The 12,565-nt window shown below is 39.9% G+C and overlaps 1 protein-coding gene across 1 annotated transcript in view; it reads right to left on the bottom strand.

Moving 5' to 3' along the window:
- The window catches only part of PIP5K1B (phosphatidylinositol-4-phosphate 5-kinase type 1 beta), a 322,492-nt gene that overhangs the window by 137,430 nt on the left and 172,497 nt on the right, over window positions 1–12,565 (bottom strand). The window contains exon 4 of the mRNA XM_045840212.1: window positions 10,418–10,548. Within this exon, the coding sequence (XP_045696168.1) occupies window positions 10,418–10,548 (131 nt within the window). The remainder of the gene's footprint in view (window positions 1–10,417; window positions 10,549–12,565) is intronic.

The raw sequence follows: 12,565 nt of genomic DNA, 5'->3' as shown, positions 1-12,565 counted from the left end.
CATCTGTACACAAAGGGAAGGAAAATATTTTTGGCAGGTATGGGCATAAAAAAAATTCCTGAAGGGTAAACATGCCCCTAGTAATAGTGACAAGTGGGATTGGACACTGGCTAAAAAAGGCAAAGGGACCAAAGAGATACTTTCCACAGTCTTCCTGTTAAAAGAGCCAGGAGGACAAACCCTTCCATGTATCACTATTCACAACATTAAAACATTTTTAAAAGTCAGGGTTAAAAGCCATAACCTTATACACACACATGCCCCCCCAAACAGAGCACTGCATGCTCATACCACAGCAGGAAGGGGTGCTTCTGCATATTAAGCTGCTCCAGTGAACAACAAATACCAGCTTGGCACGAGTGAAGCTCTGCTGAAGGAAATGAAAATTAATGGGACCGTTGGCCCCAGCTGGAGTTTGTCAGGAGTACAGTGCACAAGAGCAGAATCAAACAGCAGTTCCGGGGAGGATCAGCCAGCAGAGACCAACCTGGGTTTTCTGAGGTCACGCATTGGCAGACCTGCTGGCTGCGGGTGCGGGTGCTGGCCAACAGATATCCAACACAGGCTCCTCAGCATGTGTATAAAATGCTTAGCTAAGCCCTGGATGGTGTGGCTCAGTGGACTGAGTAACAGCCTGTGAACCAAAAAGCTGCTGGTTCGATCCCCAGACAGGGCACGTGCCTGGGTTGTGGGCCAGGTCCCCAGTTGGGGGTGCAGAAGAGGCAACCACACAGTAATGTTTCTCTCCCTCCTTCTCCTCTCTCTAAATAAATAAAATCTTTTAAAAAAATGTTTAGCTAAGGTGGTTAAACACAACTACAGTCCACATGAGGCCAGTGGTGGCTGGTGGCAGGGTCCCACTGAGGACTCTTGCAAGCTCTCCTTGTCTGAGCTGGGTTGGGTGGTCCACATCAGAAGACTATGGCCAGCACCTAGGCCCACTCAGCAAAAACCATCTGCATAAGGGCACACTTCCCCACAAGTTAAGATTTACACCATGTTTCTTCAATGATTTTATGTTTTATAATTTGAGGGAGCGAAAAATCCACTCTCCTTTCTTGGCATAAAATAGAGGCTTTGGAAATTTCAGCTGCGAGGTTCTCAGCATTGGTTCTAGGTGTCTGAATCCCATGAGCCAGTAAAAATTTCAACAATAAAAATTTGGAGGTCAACATGAAATTTCCAACTTTATGTTACCAAGTAAGAACCTACGCAGTTAAGGAAACTCACAGTACTATCCATCTCAAGTTACAAAAGAAAAGGTATGTTAATGCCATAAAGCAGGAAAAAACTTTAAAGAACAGTATTTTCTGTACCTTGTCCTTTTCTTTTTTATTTCATTTTGATATTCACCTTTTCTGAGCAGTGTTCCATTTTTAAGGCCAAAGCCAGTGCTCATTTTAAGTCCAAAAATACACATTTCTTAATGGCAATGGATGCTTAGAATCACACAATGTTAACACTTGAGGAAGCATTAGCTGCTATCTGAGATTTCCCATACAGCAGATAAAGAAATCCCAGTCCAGGGAGGGAGAGTAATGGCCTAACTTGGTCAGGACCAAACAAGATTGGAAAGTGGATCCACATTCCACGCAGGAGTGGAAAAGTCACATGCAGGCAGGTCCACCTTAACTTAAACTTGACATTCCTCCGTTAGCCTTCCCTTTCAGGATGCAGTTACAGGCTTCAGGGCCCCAATACCCCCAATCGCTCTTCCGCTCTTCTGTAGGACCCTCACACTGCAGCATCGGGTGGGCTGATGTTGCTTAGCTCATGGCTGGTCTCATGTGTTCACTCTGTGAACACCTCAGTTTTGTCTCTGTGGTCTTGCAGCCTGATAACTAAGTGCTCTTGCTGGTGGCATGGGTGAGAGATTTGGTGCTAAGCAAAGGAGTGAAAACTAATTCAGCATCTCCAGGAATCTCAAGGGGTTCAGTTTTGGAGCTAAGACCCAGAGCTTTGACGTTTTAGAAGCCACATTTTATACATGGTAAGCTTCCTTGATTTCAAATGGTAACAGTAGTGGGGTTGGGCTTCTTGCTGAAACAAGTGAGTCAGCAACTCCTAGGTGACAGACTCGGTGTGAGGGGTTGGCTTATGCAATTATGGAGGCTGAGAAGTTCCATGATGCCAGCTGGAGGCCCATGAAGGCTGGTGCTGTGATTCTAGTCCAAACCCGAAGGTGTGAGAACCAGAGGAGACAATGGTTAAGTTCTGGTCCGAGTCTGAAGGCCCAAGGCCCAGGACAGCTGATGTCCGGAAGGCAGGAGTTGATGAACATCTCAGCTCAGCAGAGAGTGAATGAGCCATTTGGACACCTTTTGTTTTCTTGTGAGGCTCTCAGCAGAATGGATCGTGCCCATCTGGATTAGCAAGGTGATTTTCTTTTCTCAGTCTACTGACTCAAATGCTAATTTCTTCTGGAAACACCCTCACGAACAACCCAAACACACTGTTTTATGAGCTATCTGGGCATTCCGGTCAGTCAACGAGACTCATAAAATGAACCATCATGGCAAGCAAGATCACACGTCGTCCCATGAGACAGGACAGTGAAGGGTGCTTTGCCCTAATGGACAGACGGTGATACTGAGTCTGAGAAAATTTAAGTGGCAATACAGTTGGACAGTGACACTAACCCATGTCAACAACAAACTAGTTGCTGGCACCTGGGCCTTAGTTGGCACTAGTGCAAGTCACGGTCCGCAGAGGCAGCCTGAGGTGTCATTATCAGCCCCTGCCAGTTCAGGCAAGGTGAGAATCCTTCAGTTTTCACATACGAAGTGGAAATGGGTCCTCTCTTCTGCCAAATTAGAAAGTTCTCTTGAATGGACAAATAAAGCAAAACAAAAGACATCCTCCTTGCTGGTGCCAACCTCCCTCTGCAGACCTGCCCTGTGCAATGGGACATGACATCATCTTTGGAGGCCAATCAGCTGACAGCAGTCTTATTTAAAAGTCAGTAGCTGAACATTACTTCAATTTCAAAACAAAATAATGCATTCTGGGGTGTTATTTACTGTATACTTGTGCTATCAAGTAGTTATTGCCCTACCAGGAAGTTGTGCTTCGAAGACAATTTTAACTAAGTTAAAATGTTACTTAATATTCAGGACATGCAATGAGTCTTTTATTTTGAACTAAAAGAAGAGGCATGTAACTTTTATTGATAGGAAATCAGTCCCTCTCCATTCTTAATACATATGCTGAGCAAATACTTAAAGAGTTTTTACCTGAATGAACATCATATTATTGGCTTGCACAGCGACAGCCACGTACCTCGCCTCATCCTGAGAGGGATATTGTGGCAGCGTTGTGTTCTACCCACATACTTGTAAAACTCAGTGCAGAATGTCTGTACAGATCAGGGGTTGGCACTCTTTTCAGAGTCTCTGTTGCAGCTACTCACCTCTGCTGTGGTGGTGGAAAAGGAGCCACAGGTAATATGTAAGTGGTTGGACGTGGCTGTGTTCCAATTTAACACTGTGTACAAAAAGGTAAAGAGCTGAATTTGAGCTGTGGGCTGTATGTAGTGTGCTGACCCCATGGTAGAGATACTATTCTCGGATGTGTTTATGCTGGTATTACTTGCAACACAGGTAGTTGGTTAGTGTGTCCAAACCACATCTAGCATTGACAACTGGCAACACTTACACAAACCTTTAACATGTACTTTTGCCTGTCATTTAGGCAAACGTTTCACCCTCACAGTAGTTCTGTGGAAGTCCCTCCCCCAGTGAGGGCACTTCCTCACTCTTGCAATAAACCCTGAACAGCATGTCCATCCATGAGAAGCATGGCAGTCCATCTTCTGCGATGATCCTCGCAGTGGGCTCCACTCCAGTTTACAAGTGAGGCGATGAAAATGCAGGAGAATTTCTATAAATTCTTCAGTTAAATGACTATCCTTGAAGTGTCAGGACTTGTCACTTTTACTGCCAGCATTCAAAGCACATTTCATGTCCCAGAGCAGCAGTGATGGGGCTGCCCGCAGGGGAGCTGGGGATGGGTCAGAGCTGCTTGTCAAGGGCCAGCGAGGCAGACTTAGGTTCATAATTCTAAGGTGGAAGCTGGGTACTTCTGATTCAGAAAAGCAGAAATGCTGTTCCTGTGCTTTGCCACCACAATGTAGGGAAAAACAAAACTTTGGGGCCAGCCACTCCTAAATTCAAATCCTGGCTCTACCATTTATTGGTTGTATGGCTTTGTATTAAGCCCCTTACTATCTCAGGGCCTTAGTTAATTTATATGTATAATGGTTTTTTTTTTGGTAAAGATGAATGGTAATAATTTAATATTATATGTTATATCATATAAATACTATATCAATAAAACTTTGCTTGGTTCATAGTTGGTACTTACACACTTTACCTCCCTTTGCCACCTTGGTTGCAACTAAATATCTAAACACAGTGCAAGCATTACGAGACATCCTTCCCTCATAATCCCATTTGGACATGCTCATTTATCTACAACCTTGAGTTTATGATTGCAGCACAGAATTTTGGGTCGAATATTAAGATATGATCAAGGTTCTCTACACATCTACTTTGTAATTTTGGAAGGTTATGGAGCCAGATTGTTGAAAGGGCTTTTATATTCATTCTGCAAATCTTAATCAGGTCCAGAGCTTTTTCCATCCATAAAAGGAAATAATCTGTAGAATAAATAACATCTAAAAATAACTTTGAGCCATTTTCAAATAAATAAATAAAAAATAACACAATACATTTGGTTGCTAAGGGAAACAGACTTTGTAGCTTCACCGCAGTAATAATGAAAACATCGCGAAGCACCCTAAGCAATTAAAGTCTATCTAAAATGCAGATGGCCTCGCTGAATTTTAGAGCTACCAGAGGCTTCAGAATGTTTCACTTGCTTACAAGAACCAGTCCACCCCACTTTCCCCCATGCTCCTCCCCAGGCAAGTATGAAAATCTGGGTGGGTAGGGGGAAGTATCATTTGGCAGCTTTACTGAGGTCTAACTGGCATATGATAATTCTGTCATGTGCACATGCCAGCAAAACCATTGCCGCAACCATGACACTGAATTTATTCATCACTTTTGGTGGTATTTTGATTGCTTACAGTGGGAAGGAAACAAAGTCAGTCCTCACTTTACATCATTGATAGGTTCTTGGAACTGCTGAGGAACGCTGTATAACAAAACAAATTTTACCACAGGCTAATTGATATAAACAAGAGTTAAGTTCCTATGGTCAACTAATCTATGACAAAGGAGGCGAGAATATACAATGGGGGTGAGGACAGTCTTTTCAACCAACAGTGTTGGGAGGACTGGATATATATATATGCAGAAAATGAGGCTAGACTGCTTTCTTATACCATGGATAAGGGTAAATTAAAAATGGACTAAAGACTTATATGTAAGACCTGAAACCATAAAACTCCTAGAAGAAAAACATAGGCAGTAAATTCTTTGACATTACTCATAGCAATACTTTTTGAATGAGTCTCCTCAGGCAAGGGAAACAAAAGAAAAATAAATAAGACTGTATCAGACTAAAAATTTGTGCACAGTGAAAGAAACCATGAACAAAACAAAAAAACAATCTACTGAATGGGAGAAAATATCTTCCAATGATACATCCAATAAGGGGTTACTATCCAGAATACATAAGGAAATCATACAACTTAATACCAAAACAATCTGATTAAAAAATGGGCAGTGGACCTGAATAAACATGAAATCATATGCAACATCACTAATCACCAGGGAAATGCAAATTGAAACCACAGTCAGCTATCATCTCACACCTGTCAGAAGGGCTGTCATCAATAAATCAACAAACAAGTAAGTTGGTGAGAATGTGGAGAAAAGGGAACTCTTGTGCACTGTTGGTAGGATTGTAGATTAGTGCAGCCACTATAGAAAATGGTACAAAAATAGAAAATGGTATAGAAAAATAGAAAATGGAGGTTCCTCAAAAAATTTAAAAAAGAACTACTATATGACCCAGCAATTACACTGCTGGCTATTTATCTGAAGAAATCCAAAACACTAATCCAAAAAGATACATGCATCCCTATGTTCACTGCAGCCTTATTTACAATAGCCAAGATATAGAAGTGGCCTAGTACTCATCAAAGATGGGCGGATAAAGAAGATGTGGTATATATACACATGGTATATTACTCAGCCATACAAAACATGGAATCTTGCTGTTTGGGACAGCATGGATGGACTTAAGGGGTATTGTGCTAAGTGAAGTAAGTCAGTCAGAGAAAGACAAATACCATATGATTTTACTTATATGTTGAATCTAAAAAATAAAAGAAATGAACAAAGAAAACAGAAACTCATATATATAGAGAGAACAATTTGATGATAGCTAGATGGGAGGGGTTTGGGGAGATGGGTGAAAAAGGTGAAGGGATTAAGAAGTACAAATTGATAGTTAACAGAATACTTACAGTGATGTAAAGTACACCATAGGGAATATAGTAAATAATATTCTAATAATTATGTGTGAAGACAGACAGGTACTAGATTTATTGGGGTGATCACTTTGTGAGTTATATAAATGTCTAATCACTACGTTGCATACCCGAAACTAATATAATATTGTATGTGAACTGTAACTGAAAAATTGTAAAAGAAGATAGTGCCTATGAAGACCTTATTTATGTGCTCCTTATTATAAAATATCTCATATGATGTCATGTATAATTTAGTTGCTAAATAAACAATTCTAATATTTAAGATTAATTTTAAAATCACTTGGAATTTCAGTAGTTGTAAGAATCATGTAGTAAGTTTAAGAACAAGATTTGGTATTTGCTTTCCTTTACTTTTTAATTTAATTTTATTTTATATATTTTTATTTTATTTTATATTTTTAAATTAAATTTAATTTAATTTTAATTTAATTTTATTATTTTATTGTTGTTCAAGTACAGTTTTCTGCTTCCCCCCATCCCAGCCCACCCCCTCCCCAGTCCTCCCCACCTCCCTCCCCTTTCCACCCCCCTTGTAACTGGGTATTTACTTTCCTTTAAAATGGGAAGTAATGTGCTAGGTCTGTAGTTCTCCAACTTTTATGCGTCTAGAACCATCTCAAGGGATTATTGCAACAGATTTTCTGGATCCCACCTCCAGTGTTTCTGATTTAGGTGATTTAGGGTGAAGCCCAGGAACCTGCATTTCTAACAAGTTCCAAGTGATGCTGATATTGAAGGTCTGGGGACTGCATGTTGGGCTACACTTTCCCCAGTGCCTGTCCAGCGCCTGTCAATGGCTCGCTCTGTTGGTTGGACAAGTAAGTAGAAGAGATCAGGAAGGCAGGGGGCACCCTGTGCTTCTTTATAAACCATCTTCGACTCTAAGGGCTCCCACCACCCTGACCTCACTGCCAGCCCCCTCCCAAAAAAGGCCTCCAAAGCCTCCATTCCTTTTTCTTTGTAGATGAAGCAAAAGGTAAGGTTGACATGTCTGGGAAGAGGCCCTGGAGACGATGAGAGCTAGAACATCCCAAAAACCCATCTATAGGAACTATGAGTCTAACATCAATATGAAAAGATTAAGATCATGGCCTCCTGACTTTAAAGAGAAAAACATGTAGTTAATGCACATATTTTGGAATGACAAACAGACTGTTAAAATCCTGACAGACCAACTTTATTCTTCAGCCTTTGCAGGAAAATGAGGCCGCCTGGCTTCGTAGCTGGCTTTCATTCCTTTATGGGCTCCTTTGTGACTGCAGGGGCAGTCACTTAAAAGCTTTATTTCTGGACAGTTGACACTGGACATACAGATAAATGTAAGTAGCATTCCTCTGGAGATTAAAGAAATAATAAGACAATAAGAACCCTAAGAGTAAAAGGATCACCCCTGCCACTGTCACACAAGTCCAGTAATATTGAGCATTTTCCATATGTCTCTGGGTCCCCTGTACGTCCTCCTTGAAGAAGTGTCTGTTCAGGTCCTTTGCCCATTTTTTAATTGGATTGTTTGTCTTCCTGGTGTGGAGTCATGTGAGTTCTTTATATATCTTGGAGATTAAACTCTTCTCCGATGTATCATTAGCAAATATGTTCTCCCATACAGTGAGTTCCCTTTTCATTTTTTTAAATAAAAAATCAGATATTTTTATTTATTCTTAATAAATATATGGAAATCAGAACATTTTTTCTATTATGCAGATTTTAATTTTTTTCACGCTGTTCCTAGGTCTCATTTCAAAATTTGTAAATTGATGGGATTATCAAGTAATTTTTTAAAATTGTTGTGCCAGTGCAGTTGTCTCTATTTTCCCGCCACTACTTCCCATGCCCCACCTACCCCCACCTTCACCTCCCACCCTCAATCCTACCCCCCACTTTGGCTTTGTCTATGATGGTTTCTTTAGTTGTGCAGAAACTTTTTGATTTGTTGTACTCCCATTTGTTAATTTTATCCTTTGTTTCCAGTGCCTTAGGAGATTTGTTGGCAAAAATATTGCTACATGAGATATCTGAGCTTTTACTGCCTATGTTTTCCTCTAGGATTTTTATGGTAATGTGCCATAGACATATGAAAAAATGCTCAACATCACTAGTCATCAGAGAGATGCAAATTAAAACCACAATGAGATACTACTTCAAACTTGCCAAAATGACCATCATCAATAAATCAACCAACAACCAAGTACTGGTGAGGATGTGGAGAAAAGGGAACCATAGTGCATTGCTGGTGGGAATGCAGACTGGTGCAGCCACTCTAGAAAACAGTATGTAGTTTCCTCACAAAATTAAAAATGGAACTGTCTTTTGACCCAGTGATTCCACTCCTGGGAATATGTTCAAAGAATCCCAAAACACCAATTCAAAAAAACACATGCACCCCTTTGTTCATAGTGTTATTTACAATTGCTGAGATCTAGAAGCAGCCTAACTGCCCATCAGTAAATGAGTGGATCATTAAACTGTGGTACGTTTACACAATGGAATACTATGCAACAGCAAAAAAGAAGGAATTCTTGCCTGTTAAGACAGCATGGATGGAACTGGGGATTATGATGCTAAGTGAAATAAACAATGAAAGACAAATACCATCTGATTTCACTTCTAACTGGAATCTGATGAACAAAATAAACAAACAAGCAAAACAGAATCAAAGGCACAGAAACGTGGAACAGACTGACAGCTGTAAGAGGGGAGGAGGGAGGTGGGTACTTGTTGAAAGAAGGTGAAGGGATCAGTCAAAGAACATGTATGAATGACCCATGGACATGAGCAATGGTGAGGGGACTGACTGTGGGAATGGGTGGATGAGCTGGGAGGAGAGGGCAAAGGGGAAAATTGAGACAACTGTAACAACATAGTCAATAAAAAAGAGAATAAAATAAATAAATAATTGGAAAAAACAAGTCCAGTAATAACCAAAGTGACTCATTTTGAAGACACATTTTAAAAAATAAATGTGTCTGACAAGTCAATCCTCAGAGTCCCAAAGACAAAATAATTACCTTCAAACCCCCAACATGAATTTTTTCTTTGCTAGACCATTTTCTTTATTTGCTAGACCATGAATAAACATATTTAGGTAAAAGCAGAGATATATTAAGAAAATACATTGTATTTAGAAACAAACGTGTATATAAAGACATCCTGTCATTAGTGCTGACATTTCCAATTTAACCGTGATTACTTCTCTTCCTACACTACACTAGTACTAGAGTTAAATTAATGTTTATTCACTTTAGTTTTGTAAAGCAGACATAACACAAAGCTTGCCATGCTAACCATTTCTATGTGTACAGTGCTGGGGAATTAAGTACATTTACACTGTGTAACCACCATCACCAACCAGTCTCAGATTTATTTGTTGAACTTATTTTTCCCTCCTAAATACAATAAAGTTAGAGGAGGCATACATAGGTAACTTGGGTGTTTTTGCAAATATGGCATCAAAATATTGGGATTCTCATAAGGTTTCTTGAGGAAAGATAAGTTGAAAGAGCTAAGTTTAAAAGGGAGCTATAAGAGTGAATACAGGTGGAAGGCCCAATTGTTCCCCACCTTTTGCAGCCCATCTTTCAAATCAGATGTAACAACAACCTAGCACCAGCTGCTGCTTCTTGGATGCCCTCTTATTCTAAGTCCACACAGACATCACTCTCTAATGACTGCACTCTTTCCCACTGAATCTCAAAGTCTTTCTCCATATGGTCTTACAGGCATTATCACAACTAATTACAGCTGGCTCACAGGACGAAACCTATTTACCATCTCCACATAGAAAATGCAAGCCACCTGATGCAACAGAAGGTAATCTGTTGGTTTGCTTTGGGCCTGCTAAAGGTCCAGCATGTACATCAGTACGTTGCACATGCACTGACAGAAAAGTTTTCAATGTGGGGATGTAGCAAGGAAGGTTCTAGAGCATGGAAATCATCACACACACACAATTCTTACCTGGGCAGGAACACACTTTCCACCACGTAGAAGTCTTGCATGAGAACATCTCGGTCTGGCTTGGAAGTGAGATTACCCACAGTGTACCCTATTCCCAGCTGGATAGCACCTTTGATAGCAGATGATGCAGTCTGCAAAGCAAACACAGGTCTCAGAATTAGCCTCCATGGTCGGGTCTTGTTCAATGTCACCAGCAGCAAAACAGGAGTTAGACTTTCTTTGTTGTTCCTAAGCAATAAGGACGCTGGGTTTGGGAAAATGATAAGCTGCTTCTTCTGATGGAAAATTGATCTCAAATGTTAATAACCCATCTTGTCATGTTGTTTTTGTGGTAATCTTTCCCACCAATGTTTTTAAGGGCAAATTATAGTCCCAAATCTCCATCTTTCTTTCATTTGTAACTTAGAAACTTGGTAAACACTTTCAATATATAGCATCACAGTTTATAGCAAAAGATAAATGGTATACTCATTTTTTAAACAAAAATCAGGAGTCCTACAATATATCTATGGATCAGGAAGAATATTTTATCTTCATAAAAATGAGAGCAAAAATAATTTGTCTTTGGCATATAGAAAATTTAACTTGGAAGTTGCTTACTAATATTGCCGTGGATCCACAATCAACATTCCCTACACTGATCTGTGACGAACCACAGCATTGGATCACCAGTGGTTCCAATCTACTACGTTTCCAAATTCATTCATAATTAAATTGAGATAATGTTAACTTGGGGAATTACTGTCACATATATATGTATGTGGTATACATACATGTGTGTATATGTGAATATACATATAAATGTGTATATGTGTAGTTTTAACTAATATAATAGGGGATATAGAAAAAGAAACTAATTTAGGAAAATCTGAATGCATTCTTCTTGATGTTTAAAGTCTGTTATATTTTTACACCTGGCTGTGCCTAATGTAGTACCACATATACAGAGAAATCTAAATAAACCCTTAAATTGGTGGTTATCAATCAAGAATATTTGGCATCGCCTGAAGACATTTTCTGGTTGTCAAAGCTAGGGCTGGTGGTGTTACCAGTGGCATCTGGTGGTCAGAGGCCAGGGATGCTGCTAAACATCCTACAATGCACAGAACAACTTCTCATCACAAGGAATTATCTGGCCCAACTACCAACAGTGCTGAGGTTAAGAAACCCTGACTTAAATGAATATACTTAAAATCATCTGTTTTGTAAAACAAGCCTTTCTTTTTCAGTTAACATTTTGACTTTGCAACCTCACTCTGGCCAGTACATGCTTTATTCTTTTTCATTTTTTCACACTTTCAACATCAAGGAACATCTCTTTCTTGAAACAAATGTATCCTCTTGATTAGACCATAGCACATGGTCTTGGGACAACTTCTACCTTTTCTGGTGGTCTCTCATTTCTTAGCTGACTTCTCATTCTATTTGCTATAATCACAGTGTCCCTAAAGTTTGCTCCTTGATCTTCAGATTCCCTTGGTATATAGATAATCAATGTATTCTTCATGGCTTCAAAAACTCTCTATGCATATGGCTCTCAGACCTTTTAAACCCATTTGGATGCTGTTCTATCATCACACATAGAGTATATATGAAACAAAACTAATATTTTACAACTTCCCCACCCCACCCCTAAGACTGGTTTCTTTTCCTAAGGCACTGTAATCCTCAGTCATGCAAGGCTGAACCTCAGACAAATCGCATCTAGCCCAGTAATCACTTGTCACCAGAAATGGCCACAATCAATCAATCCTGTTCAGTCACCTCCACTATCCCTTTCCCATGCAGTCATCATTTAATTGATTTGCTTACTGCACTGCAAATATCACACAATCCCCAGTCTGAGGACAATCACCCACTACCTGCCCTCCTCCCTGCAGGAGGTGGAAAGATGCTTGGTGGTTTTCTTTTTTCACAGGCCTTTTACATAAGATTACAGAGCAGCAAGATGGCAAAAAACTGAGACTCAAGCTCATAGTGCAACGAGTGCTAAAAAAACAAAACATTTGCTATTTTAATACTCCCTCTCTGAGCTCTGAAATACTACCAATTGGCATTGGTGACCTTTTGTACCAACAGCTCTGACTTGACATGATTTTCTTCATTTTAAGCTCACATAAAAATTCAAAGGGCATCTCTTCCCCTAGC

Source organism: Phyllostomus hastatus, unplaced genomic scaffold (assembly GCF_019186645.2).
Source record: "Phyllostomus hastatus isolate PE091 unplaced genomic scaffold, TTU_PhHast_1.1 phas_contig_34, whole genome shotgun sequence".
NCBI lineage: Eukaryota > Metazoa > Chordata > Mammalia > Chiroptera > Phyllostomidae > Phyllostomus > Phyllostomus hastatus.
The sequence above is the reverse complement of the archived record's forward strand: the minus strand, read 5'-3'. Positions and strand labels throughout refer to the sequence as shown.